Source organism: Motacilla alba, chromosome 4 (assembly GCF_015832195.1).
Source record: "Motacilla alba alba isolate MOTALB_02 chromosome 4, Motacilla_alba_V1.0_pri, whole genome shotgun sequence".
NCBI lineage: Eukaryota > Metazoa > Chordata > Aves > Passeriformes > Motacillidae > Motacilla > Motacilla alba.
Window position 1 is genome coordinate 60,028,582 of NC_052019.1, and position 27,067 is coordinate 60,055,648.

The following is a 27,067-nucleotide window of genomic DNA, read 5'->3' on the forward strand; positions in this document are numbered from 1 at the left end:
TTCAGTGCAAAAGCTTTGAAGCCTTTGAAATAGTAAGTGAAATAATTATTTGCTGTAGAAGCACTAAACACAGTAATTCCATGTGGGAAATAAGAATGATAACTAGGTTTAGTTTATTAGTGGCTGGACTCTCTTCAGGGTCTTTGCCAACTGAAATGATCCTGTGATTATTCCCTGCTCCTGTATATGGTAAAAGAACTCAGTCACAAATAGTGACTTTTCAAATACTTGGTTCTATGTGATTCTATGTGCTGTCTGCATTCTGAACTAAAACTTGTCAAATTTATTATGATGTTTACATCCATATGACCTGTGAATATTTATCTGATGTTGTGTAGCTGTACGCTGAGAAACTTTCACTCAGTGTTATTCAGTATCTGTTAACATTCACCCTGGTATAAAAACTTCTATAACATCTGCTGCAAAAAAGTGTAAGTGTAAGAGGGAGAGGGAAATACAGATAAGTATGAGCAGAATATTATATAAATATCAATTAGACTGCACTATTTGGAGAATTTAAATAGTCTGCAAACAAATGTCCTTCAGAAACTCCAAACACAGCAAACAGGATGGCATGAGTGATGTGGCTTCTGTGGTTCTGTTTTTGCCCCTTGCATTTTGGGAGCTTCTTTCCTGGCCTTGTCCTTTGAACTGGGTTACACTCGGCTTGTGTGCTACTGCAACTACACTGATTGAAAAGCTGACACCTTAAAGCTGTGCCTTATGGGACAGACACAGTTCTATTTGATACAGCCATTTTTAGAATACCTTACATTCTATCTGTGTATTTTTTATCTGTATGTCTTTTAAAAATTAGATAGTTACGGCATTACAAAAAAATTTCTTGAGTAGGTTATGGGTTTTTTTTCTGTATAGACTATTTCTGCAGAAATTATTAAATGTTGGCATGGAACAAAGGCCTCATTAACTGTTGGCAGGAAATCACCATGGTATAATAATCGTTAAGAGCAGATTTAACTTTTCTGTGCATTTCTATTTACATTTTATAGGTGATACGGCTGTAGTATTTGGGCAGAGCCAGTAATTGCAGCATTCCAGCAATAACAAACTCTCACAATGACTCTGGTGGTAGTGTAGGAGAGGGAGGAAGGTGCTACAGGCACCGACTGCAAATTAGATGAGCAGTGCTTCAGGAAAAGTTGCTTTCAGTGATAAATGTGCCCCAGCAGGCAGAAGTGGAAAAACAAAGTAAAGCCATTTTCAGACTTGTTTGGGCTCATGCTGGATGGATCTCTGTTTACTCAGTGTCAGTATTTGTGTTTTGCATTGGGCTGCTTCTAGTAGGCATTTATGGTACTGTAATAATATGGTACTATAATAATAAATGGTACATTGATGCTGCTCAAAGAGCATGACTGAATGATTTTTCTAATTCTGAAACATAATCTGGAGCTTTTTCAGCAGTGGCTGTTCCTGGAAGAATGATAAGCAGAAAGAGTTCTTTTATCCTTACCACAAACTTGAAGCCAGTCTTGATCCTAGTAGAATTTGCCCATTTGTTTATCCTTCTGCTTCATCAATTAATGAGTTGGTGATTAAATGATGCTTTGTTGTGTTAGCCAAATAAAATTGTAAAAAAAGTCATCATCGCACTTTTGAGGAAATCTAAAAAGTTATCATTCCCCTGTGAATCAAACTCGCAGTGTCAGTTATTGGTGAGGCATATTTATCCCTCAAAAATGTTGTGTTGGCCATGTTAGAAACAATAGCAGAAAGAGTATAAAAATGAAGGCTGGGTTTGTGAGTTTTAAATTTTATTTTATTTGTTCATTTTGCTCTTAGTTGTTGTAACAATTTTCTGAATTTTACTTGAGTTTGTTTTGGTCCCACACAGATTCCATCTTCCACCAAACCAGCTAGTCAGGTTTGTTTTTCCCCCCTTTAGTTTTACTGATGTATCTTAGATACTGTTACATCACAACAACAAATAGTAAATAAAAAGATAATTTAAATTGAACAGAAACTATTCAGGATGTAGAAGAGTTACCACATGATTGGAAAGAACGCTCTTGGTTTCCTCTGGGAGCTATTTGTTTGACTTATGTCTGCTTTGAGACTTTTGTACTGCAGCATAAGATGCCTTAAATGCAGTTTATTCTTAGTAACTCAGTGTTGCTAGGATGAGTCCTTTTTTGACTGAAAGGAATCCTCCCAAAGAGATAGCAACTCAAGCCCAGTCTGAGACTGTGTTGGCATGTTTTGAGTTAGGACTTGTAATATTTTTGCAGTAACTCCTGCAGGAATTTCTTCTTTCCCCACTTCTGCAGGAGAACTTGAGCCAACTTGCAGTCGGTTTCAGTGCAGATAAAGCAACAAATGAAACAGTCTTCCAAAAGGTTCTAAGGTAGTGAATGCCTATCATCTTTCACATCATGCTGTCACCTCTCTTGGTAGTGTTCGATGATGGGTAATGCATATCCAGCAAATTGATGAGTGATATTGAGTTAGTCACCCCTGAGAAGAGTCAACTCTTCCTGCATTCTCTTGTGTGGGGTTTCCTGCCCACCCAGGGACGCCAGATGTGGGGTTTCCTGCCCACCCAGGGACACCTGATATCAGATTTCACGTCCTGGATTGTGGTGACCCCAAAAGATGCAAAAGTCTCTCCTCCAACCCGTGCCTTTAAAGAAAGACTCAGTAGTCTTCTGTTGTCCGTTCTCAAGGTTGTTTATTGTTGGTTATCTAAAAGATTCTTCTCCTGAGCTGCTGTGGCCCATTCAGCAGGTCAGACAAAGGCACACTGCCCTCCCAGGGGGCTGGTGCCATCTTTTATATCATATATTACGTACACATGTTTACACTTTTTCCCCAATACCTACTATCTATATTGAATGGTGACTTTCTACTCTAAACCAATCTGTGAGTGCCAACATCACCAAAGACATGGAGGCTAGGAAGGAGAAAGAAAGAGGACAGGGCACACCCAAATCCCTCCATCTTAGAATCCCTGACCCCCATGTACAGAACTTGGACCCCTGCGTACAAGGCTTAAAACCCCCCTGTACAGCACTCAGAAATCCTTCCTTTCACTCCGTGATTACTTCTACTATGCTATCTAAACTTGTGTGTGTGGCTTGTAATTCTTCATACAGAGTTAGTAACTTGCTCCATGGGCTAAGATCAAAACCCCACGTGTGTCTTTGGCTGCATGCCAGGGTCTCAGAGCCCCCTGCCAGCAGCTCTGGCCATCCAGGACACCCAGAGGAGAATCCTGGGTTCCGACACTCTTGCACTCACAGAAAGCTTTCTTTGTTATATGCAGACATTGTGTGAATGTTGCTGAAAAGTGATTTGAGAATGGATTTGCCAAGATCCCACAAAATTTTTTATCCACCTCTCCTCCCACAGTACTTTGGTCACTTTAGAGAAGGCTTTTGGGATTCTGTGATAGCCCTTGCCACACTGGGCTGAACTTTTGGGGTTTTTAAATAGGCAGCTTTCTGAAGCACTGCTCCTTCATCATTGTGTACATCTTTGAAGCATCACTCATGAGTTTTGCTTGTTGTGTACTCTGTCAGAAAAAAAGGCCAAACTGTCTATAAACTACCATTAAGACTTGTTAATGTTGGAAAAACAAATCCAGGAAATGGAGTTTGTGGGGTGGCGTAGGATGTGTGTGCAGCATGGACACATACCCCAAAAAAGCTCAAAACCAGAATCCTTTCAAAATCTCATATACTTGTTTGGTTTTTTTTTCCAGCTTAAGTGGGTTTGAGTGCTAGAGAATTAGGCTGGAGATTTAAATTTGTACCTGTTGGCACTGTAATTCTAGAAATCTATCCTTCACTCCCTTTTAGGGCAGGGATTGTCTTCATTTGCCCTGCAGCTAGAGAAGCAGGATGTTGTCACGGTCCTTAAATATTAATCTGTACTAATTGTAGGTCTTACTATGCAAGGACTCAGAAATTCCAAACATGAAAACTTGGGAAGATGTGTGAACAGTTAATGTTCTCTGTGCTTTTTGCATATTAAGAGAAACTAAAAATTCTGTTTATAATAATATGTACTTTACAGTTAAATAGAGTTCTTCATTAAATTATCTGTATAGTTTTATATATACATATATAAATATATAACTATTCTATGTAGTCCATTAATATGAATTTTTTTTGTTGCTGAAAACCCATTACATCTAGTGTAACATTACTCATTTTTGTCATCTACTTTGTCTCTGTGTCAGTAAGAAGCAATTCCTAACAGAAGTAGTTGCAGAAATGTTTCCAACTTGTCAGCATCCATTGATACTTAATGATTTTCATTAACCAGCTTTGACTTGTGTAAATTCAGTTTCTGTGTAGGTGTTAGAGATTAAAATTCTACAGTAGAAGGTGCTATGTAGCATTTAGTCCCCATGGTGGGCTCATTAAATGCAGGGATGTTTATTGGCTCTGAAGTGGGTCAGAGCAGAGGATGAACCAGCATGAGGGAGCAAATCATTACTGTCTGAGTATATTTCAGTGTGATAGATTTACAGGAATCTGCTGATGTGCTGATGCAAGTAGTAAGAAACTTGAGGATGTTTTGAGTATCAATATTAAACCCAGGTGCAAACTGAGTTTCAGGCAGTTTTCTTCCATTCTGCTCCATGAAATTGAAGTATTTTCTGTTTCCAGAAGCTTTTACTTTTGTGGAAAAAAGAAATTGTATTTGAACTACCGGGAGAAAGTGGTTGACAACCTTGTAAATATAAATATGTATAAATAAGGGCTGTGACTAAATGGAAACTTTTAAATCTAATAGCCTAAAGATTCTCACAGCGACTTTCACATGTTTTGATATAAACACTTATCTAGAGATAAATTTTGAATAGCTATAGCTAATCTGTTTAAAGAGGAGTTTGTAGATGCCTGAATTTGAAAAGCTGTTTAACAGTTGAAAGGGCTTTTTGGAATTTAGCCATTCTGAGAGACAGGGGTTTATCATCTTAACTCTTGAGTGATGCAGCAGATAATAGGATTAAATTCTGTCAGAAATGTACAAATTCTGAAATCTTGTCAGTTATAAAACTGCTGCGTTTATAAGCCCAAGGAAAAGAAAGGAGAAAAAGACTAGGAAGGTCTGAAAAAGAAACTGAAAAGTTTCTTTTTCAAACCTTAAATAAATAAAATTGGTAGGCTTCTTAGTAAAAATCAGGGTTTTTTTCTTGATACTCAAAATGCTGCTTTTGTGTCTATGGCATGTTTTTCTTATAGGCTTTGCAAATGCTGTTTCATATTTGCAAAATTCCTTTTATCCAAAATTTCAGAGGCAAGGCTGTGTCTGTGCTGAAAGCTGTTATGTTTTCTGTGAAGAGGGGTTCCAGCTCAGTATCCCAGTGAGGCAGAGTGCTAAAAACAGATTAATGACAAGAGCTCAATCTTAGCATGGGTTCATCTACCTCATTCCATGCTGCTTTGCCTGAACTATTTCTAGTTTCTGAGATAAGACATTCATAGCTATCAGTAATATAATGGTAATTTGTAAGGCTGATTGAAAGTTATATATGGAAAGGGACTCCAAAATTACTAAAGAATTTATAGATACAGGTAGAGATTTAATGCAATTCTCTCAGAATTGAGCTTTTGTAAATTTTTTCTCACTTTGGTATTAAAAAACCACCAAAAAAGAACTAGTGGATACCTTAATTTGTCCTTTAGTATTTTCACAAGCAGCGTGCTTGGCTTCTGAATTGTTAGGTGTTCTGGTGAATGTGACAATAATTATTCAGTTATTCTGATGAAATGGAAAACTTGTGTTTCCAGGGTATTTTTAAACTAGTTCATAGGAAAGTAGAATTAAAGATCATTGCATTAGAGAGAAGTTATTTTTGGCACATACTGCTGCTCTTTTTTCATCATTATTTTTCTCTTCCTGCTTTTGCCCAAAAATATACCTCCTGTGCATACTTTCTCCTATTTGCCTTGCCAGTCTATGTGCTCTTTCCAGTTCAATATTTGAACCTGATTTTTCTCAAATGAGGCTCTTCAGATTCCTGAGGATGGTTCCCACGTGGGTGTGGTAGATTTCAGCAGGAGATTTGACTTGCTGTTTGCACATACACAAATGTGTGCGCATCCTCTACCCCTTCAGGCTTTAGGATCTTGGAGTGGCTGAAGAGGGTGAGTGGGAGAAGGTGTGGCAGTTCAGTGGCTGAGCTGAGAAGGGGAGAACCATGGCCTACTTGGCAGTTTTCTGCCATGGAAGGAGATTTTCTTGCTAGCATCTTCCCAGTGAGAGTGGCCCTGAGCACACTGTCCCACTGTATCACCACACATCCACAGGGACAACTCCTAAGTGACTAGATGGCTTTCTGCTTACCTGGTGCATAATAAATCTATGACTGATTTCTCTGTGGGTCCAGGAAACTTGTCTGAATGAAGAGGACTGTTTAGATCCTTACTGAGAATGTTTTCTGTTTCAGATATTTGTACACAGAGAGCAACAAGCCAAATAAGGATGAGGTATTCCTTTGTTGTTAGAGAAAGCTCTGTAAGACTTCCTTACCTACAACTGTGGTTTGGATGGCAATCCTGGTCCTGCTGCCTTCTTCCAACCTTTCTCTGCCTCCCAGGAAGCTGACATTTTAATTATTCAGAATGCAAGAGATTTTTTTTCCTAACTCCTTAACTGTGCTGTTGTCAGGGAAGCTTAAGTTTTCAGCAATAGATGTTGATCTTCTCCACAGCTTCATAAATCCTTTAAAACTACACTGTTTCTTCTAAAAACAGTGCTTTTTCTCATCAAACTGCAAAGTGTGGTAGCATTAAAGTTTTAAACTTTATATCTACTTAAAAAAGAAATTGTGTGCGCCACTAAGTTTGCTGAAAAGCCATTTTTAGTATCCCTAGTTGTGTGCTTCAGTGCCTGACATCTTAGTTTTCTCTGCTGCTGCCTAATTGGCCCTTGCAGTCCTGGGATTTTTTTCTCAGCAGAAATGAGAAATAAATTTTATTTTGGAATTACTGGACAGGGATAGTTAGGATTTCTTTTTTTACTATGAGGGTGGTCAAGCACTGGCACAGTGCTTGGAGGAGCTTGTGAAGTCTTCATCCTTGGATGTTGTAAAACCCAAGTGGATACAGGCTACTGTGGTTGACCTTGCTGGGGGGGGGGGGGGTGGGATGTTGCACTTGTTAAACTTGAGGCTGATTCCAATATCTCTGTGCCAGGAATTTGTCATGTAACTTTCCAGAAATAGTTTGGAGGCTTCTTAGAGCTGGTAGTGATTGGCTTGACATGAACTCCTCCAACATTCTGTACTGTGTATGGCAGTAAGGTATCTATTGATCCTTTGTTTGTTGTTGATACCTAGCTTGTGATCTAAAAAAAATCTTCAACTTCTCTAAATAATCACTTATGTTGAAATTAGACTATTTAAAATGGTTGCTCTCTATGTGGATTCAAGCTATGCTAGGGAACTTCCACACTTGCGTCATAATGAAACCATTATGTGGGGCACTGAGGACGCCATAAAGAATTTAGGAGCAGCCTGAATAGCCTTTCTTTTTGGGCAAAAAGAATCAGGACTAGATAGAGTCAGCAATTGTTAAAATAGTTTTGTGGATGCTCTTGGCCTGGATAATATGTTACTGATGCTCATTTTCATGACTTTTTGTATATGTGCAAAATCATGTGGGTTTTTTTTTGTTTTTTTTTTTTTTAATGTTCTCTCAAGGAACAGTTATTCATAGGAATGTTTGCAAAATGAAAGCTTGAAGTAAAACATATATAGTAAACTTGTAGAAGTGCAGAAGTGGCGTTGGCCAGGAATAAAATTGAAATGGACTTTTACCCTGAGTTTAAACTCTTAGCCCTTTCTCTGCAAAGAAAAGAATTTGGGTCAAAGAAAAATAAGCTGATGATGACTTTTAACTGATTATTGCCCTTTTTCCAGTGGGGTGGACCTCGGTTCTGGAGTGATTATGGACAGCAACCTGAGTTCAGTGGTACTAGAATGTAAAAGTATATATATATATATATATATAAAATACCAAATTACGATTGTCTTTCATGCCCTCTATGCCTACTGCCAGGAAAATCTTCCTTATTTTGCAGTCAAGGTGAGACAGCTTTGAGTGATACAAGCAGACTCTCAAGTCTTCCTCTCTCTTGTGTAATTGTTTGCAGCTTTTTGTGGTTTGCAGCTGTTATGTTAGAGGTGGGCAGAATGCTAAAACCTGTGGACCTGCTCACTGTGTGACCCCTTTCTGGTCCAGTGCTTTGTTGAATGAAGAGAGGCACTGGTCCCATTTCTCCTTCAGCCACCCCTCTGGGTGTGTTGTGAAGGAAATCAGCAGTGATGTTTTTGCAGAATGTGGATGAGTAGCTGTGCCCTGCCACCCTGAGCCTGTCAGGAGAGGTGTGTGGTTCTCAGATCCTGACAGGGCCAGAGGTGGGCTTGGAGCTGCTGGTGCCCTCAGGGCTGAGACAGTCAGGATGTGCTCTGGAGCCAACCTGTAGGTGTGTAGGGACCTCCTACAGTTCAAAGCTTGAATACCTGGGGACTTCAAATACCTCCAAAGCCAGGTAGCAGGTGTGTGGAGTCTCAGGGTATTCTGTTTAAAATCTACTCGTGGACATCTCTGGCTTGTTGAGAGTTTACTTTCATCTTTTTTACTGTCACTTTTTGCAATTGGTCTTTTCTAACCTTTAGCCCAGACTGTAGAACGCTTCATGGAAAATTGCCCGGGGAATTCCTTCCATCTCTTTCCTTGTGTATCTTTCTCTGTGAAGGTGAAGTCATCTCATAATTCCAAAAGGGTAGAGATTATTTGGAAGACAAAAAGCAAGCAAATTATTTAGAGGTTATAGTAGTCACAGAGTTGGTGCTTCTTGTGCAGAATGGTAATGACTAAACAGAGATGGAACAACTCTCTGTTAGGCCAATAATATTATTAACTGAAAACATTTTTAATAACTCAAATCATGGTAGCTCTTGACTTGACTCTGCTGCATTAGCTGAACCTTTGTGTTTCAAGTGGCAGTTGTTAAATACATCTCTGAATGAGCCTGTAGAAATAGTTGCAGTAATACTTTCATGTTATAAAACATTTCCCAGTGGACTTGTTTTTAATCCTTATATGTGGAAACAGAAGTTACATAAATAGAAAAACATTGAATTAATAGCAGACTAAAATCATCCGCTCCTTTTGAGCACATTAGTTACAGATGTACTTTTTTTTGGAAATTCTGAAATGCATGGCCTGTGGTGAGATTTGACTCAAAAATCAGGTTCTTCTGCAGGCCCTGAGAAAACTGGAATTCTCCTAAATGCAGCAGTACAAAATCCCATGCAACACGTGATGCAGCATGACTAGCTGACTGACCTGAGGTGCTTTACTGAAAGCAAGCAAAATGCTTAAGAATGCTTTTCTTCATTGTTTTACCCTTACCTGCTGTGGCAAATAAATTTTCTAGTCCAGTTATGGACACTTTAATTAATATTATCAGCCATATTTTTGGAGTGGTTTTTGCCTACTATGTGGAATATAAAACTGCTTTGTTATAAAGAAGCACTTAAAAATTTACTTCAGTCTTGTTCCAATGTTCAAAACAAGCTAAAACTTCAATCTGGAATTCTGTTGCTTTTAAGACTGATTTCTGAGAGACTGAAAGTATGTAGAATTTCATTATGATGAATTAAGAAGAATTTGGTCTTAGCATTCCTTAAAGATGAGAATTCTTCATACCTGAGAAGCTGAGGATTGTTGTCTGTGGGATTGTAAACTAGCTGCTTTAAAAACTGAAGTGGGCTAGCACTTTTTTCAACTTTGAGATGAAGAGCTGCAATACCTAGGTAATTCAAGATTCAGATCTCTAATCTGCCAAGGGGTATCTCTACAGAGACAAAAGTTTTTGGGTTTTTTTTGGTTGTTGTTTTTTTGTTGTTGTTGGTTTTGAGTGATTGTTGTTATTGTTTTTATCATTATTTTGTTTCCTCTTAATCCTAAACTATTATTTCTTTGTACAAATGAGTGAAAATAATTTAAAATTTTATCTCTGAAGAAGTCAGCTGTGTCTTTATGTGTGTCAACATATCAAAATCAAGACAGTTGCAAACATATTATTGTTGAATGTAAATAGCCATTGTTCACCCTTGAAGAAACTTCTGCTAGAAATTAGAGTGTATTTATAGTATAAGGATTAAATTTTCTGGTTTGGGTCTTACTCCTTTGTAGAAATCATTAATGTCTCCCCTTTTAAATGTTCTTCAAAATACAAACTGCAGAGTTGAAAATTGAGAGTAATAATTATGAGCCAGTGTCTTGGAGGGGAAATGATCTTGGTTTTGATAGTGATGAAACTACATATACAAATGTATTTGCTGCTTTAAAAATGTTACTTTGAAATAATATCCAGGCAATCACAGCAGCTACTGTCACTATGGTGTTTTTCACCCTGTGCTTTTTAGAAGGCTCTTTGTCTGTACCACCAGAGTTTTCATGGCTGAGGTACATTTTTTGAAATTTAGGTGTAAAGGTTATTTCTTCAAAATACACTTGACCTGTGAGGTTTTATTATTTCTGAACTCTGTCATTTAGGTGAAAAAACCCCAAATATATGTTTTCTAAAATTCCTTGTGAAGGAGTTCTACTTTGTTATCTTGTGCAGGTCCTATGCTATTAAAGCAATCGTAAGCTATTGGTCAGAGTGACTGCTTCAGAATCCTCTGAGGAGTTAAACATTGTCTCTTATTTGGACTTCTAATTTGGTATTAGGTATTAATCCAGAATTGCCACCTTTTCAAACAAGTTCTGCTTATGTTAGAACATCTTCTCTTTTTAACTACAGCTTGAATGCAGATTATCTAACACTTATCAAGCATTTCCCTGCCAGCAAGTTTAATCATTACTGGGCTAAAAGTGATTGTTCCGGATTGCAGAAATTTGTTTTCTTCTTTGATTAAAAGTGTGTCTTACTCTTCTTTGCCTTGTCTTTGAAGTACATTTCAGTCTGCTTTTCTTTGAGATGTGTGGGTTTTGTTTTGCTAAAAGGTCACTTCTGGCATATTGGAGGGATTAATCAGTGGTTTGCATTGTGTTTTCTGTAGAGGACCATCTTTTTAGGCTATCTCACTGGTCATTTTCAACACCAGACACCTATGCAATTAAAACCAATTGTGAATCAGCCTGACATTTAGGAAGCCAGCAGAGTGGGGGGTTAAAAATGAAAAAAAAATACAAACATAGAGGTAAATAATACACTGCCTACTTTTTTTTTTTAAAGGCCACGTTTTACCTCTTTTGAGCACTATACATGGAGAGTACTACAGGGCTCAAACATTCCTGCTGTCTTCCCTTAGGGCATGTTAAGGAGGTGGTTTTGGTGGGGGTTTTTAATTATTTTAATTTTGGGGGTTTTGTTTGAATGTTTCTGAAGTTTAAATGACATCACTTTCTAGTCCCTGAAAGGAAGGAACACAGCTCTTCTCACACAGATGAATTTTAAGGCTGTTCAGTAGGACAGTAGACCTATAGTTTGCTTTTATTATTTTCTGTCTTTTATTTTGTGAGTTACCATTGTTAATATAGCTCCCTACTGCACCTTGTCCTAGCATCTTCATTTGATCACCTTTAATATGTAGCATTTTTACTTAAAGAAGGAATTCATAGTTTTATTCACCAGCAGAGTCTCATGGATATCAGGGCTGTGGCCACACATCAATTTGCTGACAATTAATTACATAGCTGGCTCCAGAGAATTTTACACAAAGTGCTTAATGCAGTCTCTAATCCTGCAGCATTTCTTAGGTGTACTTATGTCCGTGTTAACATCAGCAGGTTTGGGTGGCTTGTCCAGGCTAAAGGTGGATCACTTCCTCCTGGGGGCTGAACTCCAGTCCAGTTCTCCTGTAGCTAGGCTTCTACCCAGGAGCCAGAATAGCTCCCTTACAGCTGCTCAGAGCAGCTGGTGTGCAGCAAAGAAGCAACCTGAAAGATTTCAGGTTGTTTAGAGCTCTTCCTGAACCTTCTTGTTTGCTGTAGTTGCTGGACTTTGTTGCTTGACTGCTTTCCTTTGTTTTATGAGGGGGGCTTCATTCCTCCCCAACCATGAAAACATCTTGTGAAGATGCATATGGTGACATGGATTTGGAGTCAGGCTAAGCAACAGCTGAATTTTCTTTACATATTAGAGAAGAATTCTGTCCCTACAGTCAGTCAATACTGCATGCTGAGAATCAAACCCATGTAATACTACATTTGACAACTGGTATAGCAGTGAAAAAATGCTCCTGTCAAAGGAAGCAATGTGTACTGTTGTAATAAAAAACAGATGTGGCAGACTGAAAACTTTGAGACTTGGCACTTTTGTTTCTTTTAATCTTCATGTGGTATTGCTGATGCATTTTTTACATTTATTTTATTTCCAAAGAGATGTAAAATGTTAAGAAACAGAAGAATATATTTTTAATAAAATCTGAAATAAATTGTTATAGGTTCTAATTGTTTTTTCTTGAGATGCCAGCTGCACCCATCATCTTATTTGCAGATGAAGTGATTACCGGTATTAGTAAAGAAGGTCATAGTTCAAAGAAAAATGGAATTCTGCTTACCATTTTACAGATCTTCTGATTCTTCATTTGGTATTTTAACTTGTAACCACTCTATTTTTTGGAGAGTGAGAAATCTGTGAGAGAAATTACAGCAAGATTACTTTGTCATTAGATACTTGATATGACAATATTAGGAAAAGGTGAAGGAGGAAATGGTATTTAGCTCTGTTTCCATGAAGATTCAAACCCTTTTGCGGTATTCTGAAATACCAGCAACACCAAAATAAGTTGCAACAGCAGTATCAAAATTTATTTTGATACGGATGTATTTTGGAGTAGTAATGTATAGCAAGGTTTTTCTAAGGCTTCAAGCCCCCCCCCACCTCCTTTCTTTCTTCATTTCTCTCACTAGAAAACTGAAGATCAGAGCCTAAATATCATTAGGAAGTGGTGCCTTGGGTAGAATAGTTTTGAACAGAAGGAAAGAGGATAATTGATAATGCAAAACAAACAGCAAGAGATTTGCTTTGCTGTCACAAGTCTACCTCAGCATCTCTGAGAAAGTTTTCTGTGCTATTAGAGTCACAGTGTGCTCAGTAAGGAAATGCAGTCTTTTTGGGAAAAATTATATTTTTGCAATTTCTTGAAAGAGATAAACAGAGATATATGTTCTCAGACGCATTTTCAAAAATTAAAGAAGTTGAAAAATCTTGATCAATACCAATTTGTTTCATTACTTAAGGATCTTTTCTAAGCCAAGCTGTTGTGTAGCTGAAGCCTAGAGCACGAAGATGATGGAATTCAGTTTTCCACAACTGTAAATAAAGCTGAAGCAAGATTGTGAATGTGCTGGAACAGATCATCTGACCTTAGCAGTAGATCAATGCACAACAAATGTAAATAGCACTGGATGGATACTTAACACATATAACCACGCCTTTGCTCCTGCAGTGCAGATACGTCACAGATGCCTGGGAGCTGTGTTGATCCAGTCAGCCTGTTTCCTGAGCCTCTTGGATCAATTACTTAAACCTCTAAGTGTCCGGGGCTGTCCAGGCTAAATAGCAAAGCTGTAAGAGGAAATAGGCCTGTTCTAGCATATCAGAAGAATTGAAACCCCATTGCTGGCAACGGGCAATGAAAAGTTGCAAATTAAGCCTTTGCATTGCTAAGGAAACTTCTCTGTCTGACCATCCAAGCGCCACTCTGGCAGTCAGACTCCACCATCTGAGCTGGGATCAAAGCTCCTTTGCAGCTACAGCCCCCACACTCACACAGGCTTTACTCTGAAATAGATCACTCCTGATTTTCATGGTGGTAATTCTAACCAGATTAATCACTTCATCTGCAAATAAGATGATGAGTGCAGCTGGCATTTCAACTCATGGCCATGATCACTTATCAGCATACAGCATTTCTCCCCAGCAGCATTCATGTGTATCTTATTTCAATGACTCATAAATAATCATGTTCTTTTAGCTGCAAATAAAGTTGGTAATGACTGATGTTTTTCTGGGCAGCATACTGATAGATTATTTACGGTTAGTACTGTTAATATTGTTTTATGTTTGTGGGGGTTTATTCCCCCAAAACCTGTACTTGTAGAGATGTCTTAGAGATATTTTTTAATGATTATTTGGTAAGACTTCCCTGCCATCTTTCTCCTTGGATTGTTGGTAGAAATTTTCATCCTGCTGTTTATTACAGACATCCCTGAAGGATACTAATTGTTTTATGTATGAACATTTCCTTGAAAATATAACTAGGTTACTTTAGCAACCAGCTGTATCTTCTAGAGAACAGATACATTATTTTTATAGAAGCCTCTCACCCCCAGAGACAGGAACAGTGATCTTGAGTGTCTCCATAGGTAAAAATCAGTGGATCTTTACTTATTTGTATATGTGCTCCAAATGAAGTATTCTGTTGCACTGAGTTTCTTTTCATTATAGAGTTCACCTGAGTCTGGGCATCTCTTTTGGTCACTACAATTAAAGAGTGTCCCTCCTAATGCGTACCTGTTGCATGGCTGTGTAACTGTGCCCTCATTTTGTGATAATATGGACGTTATAATTTTTGTGGCCACATCCATTTAGTGTTGCATGCTGAATTGTTCTGGGAGTCCACATTGCAAATAGTGGGTGCAACTTCTCTGTTTTTCTGTCCCCATCAGCAAACGGAAGCATTCTTGCTGGCACAGGAATGGGACAACCAGTTAGTAGTATTTATGATAAACCAGTTAGTGAGGTTTATTATGGAGCACTAGCAGGAGTGCTCATTAACACCGTTCTGTGCTAATGCACATCCTCAAATGTTCATTTCATTTGCTTTCAGGCATGTTTTGCCAAATAGAGAACACATTCCTGTTCAGTTCTCAGCCCTCTCACAGTTGCATTTGCATTCTTAATTCAGAAGTATAGCCAAAGATTTCCTGTGTGTTCCAAAATTTGATTATTCCTAAGCTTTTGCATGTGCCTGACTGAAGGTATTCCTTTTCAGCAGAGGCAGAAACAGTGGTGATGTGCACTTCCTTCTCTTACACTTCCCTGCCATCCTCAACACTCCCCCAGGGTGGAAGAAAATAGCACAGGTCCAACTCTGGCATTCCCTTCTTTAACTGTCCTTTTGCCCACTAAGGAATAGCTACACCTTACTTAATTAGTTTATCAAGACAGACTGTACATTATTATTTATAAACTAAGTTGCTTTGGGATAATAATGCTGCTGCATTGTCAATGAATGAATAAAAATTTGAACATTACCTTCGCATATATATGTGCATGTGACACACAGGCTTTCCCCATGCCCCTTGTCATCAGATACTACTAATTTTCTGTTGTTCTGACAGCGTACAAAATAGCATACCCTGGAGACAACAGGGCTGTGTTGTTAATTCCTGTTCCTAGCCAGCCCCCTGAAATCTGTTTTGGTTTGGAATATGGGAAGGAATGAAGCTGTGTGAAGATGGTGTTTCTGTCACTGGTTAAAGAAAGAGTTACCTTGCACACTGCCATATAGGCTAATACATATGTTGTGTGAATCCAGAGTATGAGAAGACATTCACCAAAGTACTGTATTTTTCCTCACTAGCAAAAAGAAACTATTCAGTTTCAATGCCATTTCCCAATTTTTTATATCCTCCTTTGCTCGTTTCCCAAACAACTGAATTCTGAGCTGGGAATGTCTTTTATTCCCACTGCTTGTGTTGTTTGTTCTAGTTACTGGATCTTTTCCATTTCTGGGAGATGCTGCATCTCCCTGTTTCTCTGCCAGACTAATTTTTTTTGCTCCAGTGGGCTTTGTGCTTGGAGCAGAGAGTGCTAAATGCCTGGTCAGAAGTGTTACAGTGTCATGGAAGGTAGATGATGAATTTCCAGGCTATTTCTATTTTGGGTTTTGTTTGTTTCCTTTCTTCTTGCTGTTATATAGTAATTGGGATTTTTTAGTTTTTCTCTCTGTACTCTCTTCCAATATAGAAGTAACATTTTCAAAAAATCCTCCAAGGTCCCATGAGGAAACAGTAACCAGTCTTTCACTCCTTTATGTGGGCACACACGCAGAAGGGCAGAAGGCATAACCATCATGTCAGTGCAGCACAGAGAACAGTGAAATATCAGTAGAAGATTTGTTTCTTCCTGCTCTCTTAACTTTTTTTTTTCCTTGTTGATATTACAGCATAAATTATTCTTAACACAGTTCTTCCTTAAACATTCATTGTACACTGATAGGCTCAGCAGAGGTTTGGTCACCTGGGGAATGGATGACTCAGGCTTTTACACACTGAGTCAACAGTCACAATGAGTAGATTCATATGCTTTTGGCATGTAAGTACAAGCTGTTGCTTCATTTCACTGTGTTTTGTAGATGAATTTTTCCAGAATTAATTCAGACATTCTGAAGTATTGAGAAATAACGTAACCTGTGGTCTGCTTGGGCGTAGGTTATGGTTGAAAGTGTGTTCATGTTGTTACCTGCTCTCATGGTGTTACGTTTGCAGTTAAGGAAACAGCCTCAGAATGCCTTACATGCTAGTGATTTAATCAGTTTCTGTTTGAGGGATATGCTAATAATACCTAATAAACTTGTTTAAATATATAGCGTGCTTTCCTAACTGAGTAATGTTTCACTTTGTCCACTTTGTTTCTTTGAAGACATGAGATTTTTGGAGGTGCTGATTGTAAAATTGTTCAAAGGTCAATAGTGCAGCATGGGGTTGTGGAGCTTGCCAGGCTGCCAACAGGATATAACAAGCTTTTATTCTTTGTCATCAGCTTAAAAGTAGTCTTTTTGTTTTGTTAAACTTTTCATTTAGGCTGTTTTGAAGGTAAGTGATGCACTGTGGCTCAAACTGGCAACTTCTGTGTTCTTTACCTGGGACAACTTTATTGAATATCCTCTCTGACTGAAAAGCAAGTTGTGAACAGCAATAGTCCAGTGTCACAATAGAGATAAATAACACTGTCATCAAAGTAGATGCAGGTTTCATTTAATTTCATTTATCCTTCTACACCAGTGTCTCCCAAAGAGTTTTGATGCTTTATGCTGATCATCCCTACTGGAGATATGCAGATGAGTTATTTTTCTGTCAGCTCTATCCGAGGAAATTCAAGATCATGCTGCTAAGCCACCTTTTTAGAGGAAAAATGGTGTAATGACTGGATTGCAGTACTGTCACAGAAATAAATTGTCTCCTATGTTCAGATAGCACCAAGGTGGTGACCATTTAGTGCAAATCTTCTTCCTATTGTTAATGGTTTCTCAGTAGGATAAAAGCCTGTGCTCTTGGCAGCTAAAAGATTTAGTCCCGTCTAGATAATGTATTTGAGACAAGCCACAACTAGATCAAACCATTATTTGTGAGGGTTTTGCCTCCATTCATCATGCAGTAGTACTTTTTGCAAGAGTTCAGCTGTAAAGCTCCTGCCAGAGTCACTGATAATGTTTTTTGGGAGTCTAATTTTACTTTTCTTAAGTGTCTATGTAGCTTGTTTTTCTCACTTTTGTTCTATTCTATTGAATTGTGAGCTGACTAGCCTTCCTGTGTGGTGGGTGTGAAAAATTTGACTGTGTCTCTGTTCCAGCTTCTGGTAGTGAACATGAGCTCTCTTGCCATTCCTCTGAAACTGTGCTACAATCTAAAAAGATGATTATAGAGTGCAGTATTTAAGGGTTGTATGGTGGCATGAGATCAGGCTCTGTGGGGGGAACTGGCTATATTTGGAAATCTCAGTGATCTGCTACTATTTATGTGATCAGCTTTAGAGAGGACAAAGTCAAATAGTGTCAAAAGGTGTCTGCCGCACCTTTTGTGCTTTGACAACTGCTTTTTATGAAGTCTACTGTGATTTTTAAGGTGATGTCAATAGTGCTAATATTCAGTCATTTTAATAATGCAGTGAGCCTTAGCAGCAAAGACTCGCTGGCAACTCATTGTTGAGCCTAGTTCTGTTACATCAGCTGTTTTGTAAAGACTTTATCATGCACAAACTTTTATGCTTATCCCACTTTTCCCACCAAATTATAAGAGGGTCATTTTGAAACTATGTATCAGGAGATTTCATTGGCAATTTGAACTAAAGCAAAAACTTCAATCTCTGAAGGTTAGATTTAATTGTCTCCCTGTCTCTTTTAACTGTAATAAGAGTGGTAAAAAAGCTTCAGCTAGTTTTCCTTTTATTTACTCCAGCAGCAGGTTCAAGACCAAAGGGAAAAAAAGGTATAAAACAAGCTTAGTTGGCCTTCTGTATGTATCAGAGCTTTTCTAGCATTGGCTTCTCATCAGAGCAAGTTTGCTTGCTGTGAAGATAATCTGACTCACCTTTTGAAAAGTTAAAGGTCAGCTGCGCTTGAGGAAGCACCTGGTAGGCAATGTAGACTCATAGAAAATACCCCCCGCTCTTTCTTGACAATTACCCTCTCTGAAGCCATAGTCTTTTCTTTGCTTGCCTCAGGCTTCTGAGATCCCAGGGTGGTTTATTACCCTGCAGAAAGCACTGGGTAGATCCCACCGCAGTGTTCACTGCTGTATATTCCTTCGGGAAGAATAGAAGGTGGATGGTTTTTGCTTTTGAGCCAATTCCCCAATTAATCTGTCCATTCTGTGGAGTAGCTGATGATGCATTTATTTATTTCTTCCTCCTTTTTCTTCAGTGCTTTCATCCTTTCATTTTGAAGGCAGAAGGTGTGTTAGTGTAAAGAATGGTCTCAGTCACCTGCATGACTCTGAGCCCAGGATAAAAGTGAATTATTAAACCAGAATGGAATTTTTCAGTTAGGTAGAATGAGTTTTAATAATGATGCTATATAGGCAGAATGCAATTCTCATTTATATACCAGTCACTGACAAAAGAATTGGTTATGTTGCTGTCTGCTTTTAGGTATGTAGATTCATACCTTGACAACTAGCTCTGCTAAGTTCACAAGTAGTAACAAATTATATAAACCAGCTTAACCACTGAAAGCAATTAGTTGTTTCAGAATGTGTTTGAAATGGTTGTGTAACGGGGGAAATTGTCAGACAAGAGAGGATCCAATAAGGCTGCTAAAAGAGATTTTGTGGGCAAATTAAATGAATACTTATGTAAAATTACTTACTATCGCAGTGTATGCGCATGCACACTCATGGACTGGGGCTGATGAGCCTCTGGCAGGGAGCTTTGCAGAAGCTGCAAGTATTTTTACTGGAAATGAGATCTCAGCGCAGTTCTGTGGCATGTGACTTCCTATTTCTGTTGGTTACTTCCAAAGGACTTCCTCTGTTAAATCCACTTGTCTCTGGAGATTTAATCTGGAGCTGGAGCATGGTCTGCTTTGTCCTGTGCCTGTGAGAGCATTTTCCTGGAGTTTGCTTTTGAGTATTTTATTTTTATTTTGCACTGTCTCCAGCATGCAAGGACCTAGTGGCTGCTACCCGTGATCGGAAGCTGAATACATTTATCCAAGTCTCAGTGGTGCATCCAGCAGAGCACATTTTGACACGGTATTCAAGCACTGAAATCGTGGAGGTGAGAGTCTTTCTTATTCAATTAACATGTTGATTATTGGATTGCTCATTTCTTCCTTGGAAAGTGAATTAGGAATAAAACAAGTTAGTGCATAGTCTTAGGTAAGACAAGCACACTCTGGCAGTTCATAAAGCATACCTAAGTGTGCTGTAGTTCTTGGCATTGAACCAGAAGAAACAGAAATTAGCTTGGCTTTTCATGAAAGCTCTGTTGTTCCAAGTAGAGGCATGGAGAATATTCCAATTCTCCAGACACAAGTTTAGAATGAAACAGGGAATAGTTGCTCTCATGAAGGGACAAGGCAATGCAAAATAAAACTTAATTAAGAGTATAGTGAGTTGGAAAGTATTTTTAAATGCAGAAAAGCATAGATATATTATGTGGTCTTTTATCCTATTTGCTTTTTATTCTTTTTTTCCATTAAGGAGTTGATGCTTTTGCAATTAGAAAAATATTACCCTAGAGCTATAATTTGGGAAAGAAATGTGTGTATGTGATGTCTGTGACTTTACATAAAATAATTAGCAATTTGCATCATACATTACAACAAAAGTTATCTGAGGCTGTTTTGCTAGTCCTCACTTTGCCCTGTAAGCATTGGTGTCAGAAACAGCAAAAATGGTTCAGAGAAAATGAAGGGTGAGCAATGTAGGTGTAGCTTGCTTAACTTACTGGAGAGATTCATTAAGAGCAGGGAAGTCTCATTGTAAACATGCACATGATTTCACCAGAGGCTTGTTTTAACTGTTAAATACAATGACAATATTTCATGATATCTTTGTGTGATTACTTTCAACCAACTACTAATTAAATTAATATGGTTTCAGCCCTCAACCATTCTGAATCTGCTTAATTCAAATATCTTGTATCTGATCAGGATGTCTCATTGCAGACTGTCTGGAATGATGTTGTGCAAAAGATGAATAGATAACTATGTATTTTTTTTTTAATAGAAGTTTTTGCATTTCCTAATGCAATGTCCTAGACCTCAATGAATTCCTGAATTTGTTTTATCAAGGTTCTTGGCTTTGTAGTCTAGCTTTGGTGGAGGGGAAGGCAGGAGCACAGAAAGTTAATCCACACAATAAATTACCTTTGCCATGCACAATCATTTTTTTTATTACTTAATGGAAAATTTAAGGATACATGCCTGGTAATCTTCGGAAATTAAGTGTCATTAAACATTAAGAAATTATAAACAACATTTTGTATTATTCATTTAATTGTATATCTTTAGCTATGATATACTTAATTCTGTGTACAGCTTTTAAGTGTGACCATAATGTTTCAAAGCACAGGAATGTTATTTTATTGCAGTAGTGCCTAAAGAGGGGTATTTCAATCCCCTCTCTACAAAGTCAATATCCTTAATGTAATACCAAGAGTCTCTGTAGCATTTCTATACACTTAGTATTGTGGCTTAATGAAGATTGCTCTTTTTTACATGTGTGTGCAAGTTAAATCTTTAGTTCATTTAAATTAAGAAGAAATTGTGGTATTTTCAAAAAGTGTTGTGGGAGTAAGAAAGGATTTGGTTATTATAGGTTGTATTCCAGAACCTGAGACTGACTGTGCTGTTTAAAAATGTGATACTAGGCTCTGCTTCAGAAGCACTTCAAATCCTTTCCAGCTAAAAAAAACTTGCCAGGAAGTTGTTGTGGTTTTGTTTGGGTTTTGCTTGTTTGTTTTTAGTTTTCCTGATAAAGTTTTAAGATTGTTTTTTCTCATTGATTGGGTAATAAAACTGAGGTATTCCCATCTCTCTGCTGTGGACAGCTGACACCTTTTGGGTTTCTGTACCTCCATAGTGACATCCCTCCCATTGCTCAGCTTGTTACCTTACTGAGTGTTTACTCATGTTGCACAGGGTACAAAAGATCCACTCTTTTTGACTGGTGTGACCTTCCCACCGGAATACCCCATCTATGAGGAAACTAAAATAAAACTAACAGTCTATGATGTCAAAGATAAATCCCAAGACACGGTAAGTGCTTTGCTTCAGTCCTTGCACAGATCTTACTGAGGAATAAGTTTCTTGCTGTGTTGTTTTTTGGCTCTCATTAGCAAATTGGGGAAATGGTTTGATGTAAAATTGGTTTTGTTGTTCTCTTGTGCCTAAAATCTACTTTATCTGTTGTTGATATATTAGAGAATAGAGAAAGAGAACCATGTACTTAAGATGAGCGTTTTGCTATTGGCTTTTTGACTGGTTACATGAGTCAGCACAGGTATTCCTGGCAAGTGAAAGATCGCTCTGGTGTGTTTTTTGAGGGCTGAGAACACATGGAATAGTCTGACATAGCACCACTGTGAATAATTTTTCAGAAATATATTTCCGGTAATATTTTACTTATATGCACAAACAAGAATCACAGTAGAGCCTGTAACTTGTGAGAGAGCTACTCATATTTAATCTCTTGTGTGATGATACCTGCAGCTTTTCTGTTGCTGCTTCTGTTATTGATTTGTAGCAGCTCAAGCTCTACAGTGTCACAGCTTTAGATGGATCATTTGGGGTTCCAGTGTTGTACATTCTTGAATAGAGAGTCAGCTTTTTGTTCTTGGGAGTTACTCACTTGAGCTGATATGGAGGTCAGTGGGACAATCTGAGTGATTTAACTGCCATATAAAGAGCTTGAGGACTCTTTTATGTGTTCCAGGTAATCTAAGACAGTCTCAGACAAAGGCTAAGCCTTTGTCTTAGCCTAGGACAGAGCTAGATGTCATCATAGGTCCCATGGGAGATGTGTGTTTTTCTTCTGCAGCAGCTGGAGTTTGGCTGATAGTTTGCTCTTAGACATCAAGAATGGCCCTTGACATCTGTATTTAATTAAGTTAATTGGTCTTTGCATATCTGTAGTTGGCACCCAGCAAGCTTATGTCCTGAATGTATATGTGTTCATTAGCTATAAGAAAAAAATCAAAGGCATAATTTAAAGCCTGAGACTGTCTTTGAACTGCTTACAAAAGTAAAATTCTGTGTTTTGAGAACTTGTAATTTTTTTCAGGCAGAAAATTATTGATCTATTTGTTTAAATTTTCAACCTTTGTGAGCCAACAGGTTGGTTCTGTCCCCTCGCTGTGCTCTTTCATGAGAATGTATGGAGTATTTTAAGCATGGAATCTGAATTTCTTCTCTGTTTAAAAATAACCAGGGAAGGGACATGTACGTGCATTTTATAATGTATATATTTTAAATTTGGTATTGGATTAGACTACAGGGGTTTGAAATGGGATCTGCTGTTTATTCAATAGATTTGTCACCTGTGGATAGGTAACAGGCATTGCGTGAATGGAGTTGGACATTGTCCTTCCCTTCCAGTTTCATTTTGACTGACAGATGCTGGAAAATAATATCCTATCTGTAAGCGATAAAAGTGGACTGGGTTCTTAGAACTTTTCCCTGTACTACTGCTTTTCTAGCTCCAGGCTCCTCTACTCCCAATTATGAAAGAGAAGATCTACCCTAGAGAACTAATATAATTTGATAAGCTTTTTGCAAACCTGTAAGAACTGTCTGTAACTGTTCCTTACAATTGTATTTCAGAACTAGAGTATCTCCCGGGGAATCCCATTGATGTAGCTTGTAAATCATGAGAGAATACCTTTCTCTTTTGTCATAGCATTTATAATGTTCCTATGTGAAACATTCTAGATCTGTACCGTAGTATCTTTTTGTGGGGGAAAATATTAATCTTATCTCTGGGTTACATACATTTAGCATTTTTTTACTACTCAACCATTTTAAAGCTGGATGTAGGCAAGAAAAAATTAAATAAGATGTAAGATTTAAATCAAGATGAGCTGCAGCACATATGAATGACCCCAGGCTACCCTAGTTGCAGCTTCACCTGTGGCAATATTTGGACTTCTGTTTACATCTGTTTAAAATCTCAGTCATGATATAACTTGACTTTCTTACCTGTAATTAATTAGAAACCACCCTGCTTTCTATTAGTTTGGGTGACTTTTTTTCAAGTCTGGATGTTTACGTAGGCTAATAAAATTCAGGTTGAAATGAGCTATAATTTGATATTGTTACCAGCATAGCTGCAACAGCACAGACCTCCATGCTTGCTTCACAACCCAAGAAATTGTATATGTCCCTTTGGTAGTGAAACTGCTGCAAGTGCTGTAGTGTCACAGCTCCGATTCTCCAGTCTACAGCAGAGCTGGCTTTCTTGTTCCTCAAAAAGTGCTGCCACATATTATGGCTGCCAAATGTAGTTCCACCATTCCTTCAAACTGACAGGTAATCCAATTGGGGGTGGAGGGGAATCCAGGCCTGCTAGGCATGCCCTGCCCTTCTAGGCTGTGCATCAGAGCAGACACCAGCTCAAATAATTGTGCATTTATAGCAGAAATAAACCTTGGATTTCACTGTGTGATATTTTGCAGAAATTGTGTTACAGTAATAATTCCCACAGCATCAGGGCTGTACTACTGCTTGCCTCAGTTAATAAGCTCAAAGTAGTTAATATCCCTTGTCACAAATATATACTTTACCTTTTCTTATTTCTCTTGTTGCAACTATAGGAAGTTAAATCTGTGCATTAATTAAACTCAGCAGGATTTTACTGCCACATATAGAAGACTGTAGAGAAGCCGGGGAAAGGGCAGTGAGTACATCACTGGGTAAAGCGTTTTCTTGGGTTTTGTTAAACGTGACTCTGACTATACAATGGAATTTGCTCTCATTTTCAAACCTGCTGGACTTTTACTATAATACAAAACTAACTGAATACTTCTTGAGTTGTGCTCACAGGTGATAATATTAAAGTGAAAGAGGATGCTCCTCACTGAGAAACAACTAGAATTTATTTTTGGCCTGCTCTTTTAAAAAAATATTGAAAATAACCTTTCAGTGCTAGGGTTCCTGTACCAGAAAGCTTTTCGTTACTTCACTCTTGCCTGTCATTTAACTTACATTATGTAAGAAGCATTGTTTAATGATATTGAAATACTGTGCTTGACACACTGAATGTTCTGACTGCACTTTTCACTTTTTATGCATCTCTGATGTTGATCATAATTATATCTTGGCTGTGTCAGATTTTCTGTCATTGAGGCTTTTTAGTTAAATGAAATGGGAGTTTTTGTTTGTTTTGACTAGTCTTTCTAAGTGATTAGTTACTGTAAATTTTCATGTAAATAAATACTTTTAAGAAAGACTATGCTATTCCCAGTTTACTTAGATATACTTAGAACAAAGTTGTTGAAATGCTTATGAAATAGCCTTTAAATATATCCAGTGAAGCCACGCATACAGATCAGTGGGTAATGCCATATTACGAAAAATGTATAGTGACATCTGTTTCTACATCACAAAGATTTTTCTTCTCATATTGCCATGAGCAGATTTATGTTTTGCTGGCTTGAGCTACACTGTTTTTAGGATTTTATAAAGTTGGGTTTTGTTGTAATGCTGGGGCTCTACCTGTTCTTCGTCATTATCAAATAAGATCAGAATTACAGGCTTTTAAACTGTTGAAAAATTACCTCTGTCCTGCTTTTGTACAAGCATGTTGTTCTTACCTTTCTTATAGGCATGCAGGTTAGCCCAGTTTGGTCTAGCAAGTTTTAGAGCTGAAGCCGGGTTCATTCTCTGGGACAATGCTGCATAGCACAAGTCAGGTACCACTGCTACATGACAGAGCCACAGAGAATACAAAGCTGATGGTTTTGTGTTACACTGAAAGAAGTATACTGCCTAATTTGGGAGGCAGCAGTCGTTGTTCTGTGTTTGGAAAAGGTGTATCCTTCAGCAAGAGTTAACCTCATACCCAGTGAGTTGGGCCACCTTTTTTATCCACATATGGATAAGTGCGCGGAGCAGAGGCAGGAACAACTTTCTGTACCTGCTGGGAACTTTCTAAATCTTATCTTCGCATCATCCCTTCAGAGATAATCTCTTTTGGATGGATATCACTACTGGAATTCACGTGCGATACTGAAAGTTACACACAGCCACTCCAATGTTATCTCCTGAGAGCAAGGAGAAACTGGATGTATAAAATGCTGTTAAAATATTACATTTGACAGTCTGGCCTTCCTTTTTTTACTTTCCAAATTTAATCTTAATCTGAGAATAAAATTAGATTAATTTGATAATTTTAGAAGTTGTGGGGCTAGAAGTTCTGTTTTGGATATAGGAACATATGTTGTAAAGTGGCAATTTTTAGATTACTTAGGCTTTAAATTACATGTCTTTTAGCTCTTGGGGTTTAAATTGTCTATTAAACCTGTTCACTAGGAATGAAATTTTGCAAAAGGTTTTGCTTTGTGTGTTTCTTGATTTTGCAAGCGTCCCTGTTAAAATTGAATCTTGCTGGGGTGAGTGGAAAATTAAGACTGTCTGTCATGACAGAGGCATTTTGAGTTAAGCTGTGAAGCCAAATCTGAAGCGACAGCCTTCTATGTTCCCTCGTGGGCATTGATCCCTGTCACACCATCACCATCATGAAATTTGGTCTTTGGTGCTTTGCCATCTCTGCTGAAGAGACACAGGGCTGGAACATTAGGAGGGCTGCAGAGCAGTGTGTAAAATGCATTAGCAGAGATAAATGTGAAATCTCGTACCTTGCCTTCCTATTCTCTGCCTGCACCAGAGTACACTCAATCCTCATTCCTGTGAATGCTAAAAATACCGAAACAGTTTCCCTTCAAAAACTGAAGCAAAGTGCTATACTTTATTTAAAGGAAAAAAACACTTAAATCTTCCCTTTGTCAGTTGTGTTCACTGCCATCTCTGCAGGATTTGCAGAGAACTATTGCCTTAAATTAGAAACTCCTATTATCTCATTCTTCATAATAGAGCAGTACTGTAGACTACCAGAGTCCTACCCACAGAAATACTTGCACTAAAGCTTAAGATGTTCATGTTTCTCTTCAAAATCATCTATTTTTTCATAAATATATATTTGATGATAGATTTTGTTTTCATTTTGCATTATCATTACTTACTAAACATCATTATTAGGAGGAGGAGAAGAATTGGTTTTGATTCTTCAAGGCACCTGCACATTGAATCCACCTAAAGTATTATTGTCAGTCTTTCTCTGTATTTTTTAAAAGTCTTGGATTCAGAAAGGGAAAGTCAAACTACTGACTTTCCTTTGGGTTTATATTGATATAAATTACTTCTTTGAAGTGGCTGGGGTGCAAACAGGTTTCATATATCTTAGTCTATCTGTAAGAGAATTGGGGATAAATGTCAAGACTGTTAAAGTTACAGGTATAAACCTAAAGTCCATTTGTAGCCTTACTGCTCTTTGCACCTCACCCTTTAAAATTTAGTGGGAGGATTTGGTTTTGCAAAAATCTTTCTCCCTTTGAAACTATCTACTACTATTTCTCCTACCCTTTTATTACTATTTTCTTTTCTTATGAGGCAAACTCCTCCCTATTGCTCTATCTTCAGGGAAATTGTAACCTACTGTTCGTTAATTTTCAATTTTCCTTTTCCACCTACTCTGCCAATCAAATGCTATTGCTGCCTCACTTTAGGCAAAGGTTTGTTCTAAGAGCTGACATTTGGGAAAAGATTTGTAAAAGTACCTAGCAATGAGAC

At 38.0% G+C, this 27,067-nt stretch overlaps 1 protein-coding gene across 21 annotated transcripts in view; it reads left to right on the forward strand.

Moving 5' to 3' along the window:
* INPP4B (inositol polyphosphate-4-phosphatase type II B) overlaps window positions 1-27,067 on the forward strand; it is a 380,968-nt gene that overhangs the window by 114,065 nt on the left and 239,836 nt on the right. For 19 of the 21 annotated variants that reach the window (XR_005256730.1, XR_005256729.1, XR_005256731.1 and 16 more), the window contains 2 exons: window positions 19,379-19,497; window positions 21,365-21,481. The exons of the other annotated variants lie outside the window; for them this stretch is intronic. Coding sequence is in view for 15 of the 19 variants with exons in the window: in XM_038135230.1 (XP_037991158.1) it covers window positions 19,379-19,497; window positions 21,365-21,481 (236 nt within the window). In the remaining 4 variants the exon portion in view is untranslated. The remainder of the gene's footprint in view (window positions 1-19,378; window positions 19,498-21,364; window positions 21,482-27,067) is intronic. 21 annotated transcript variants of the gene reach the window in all.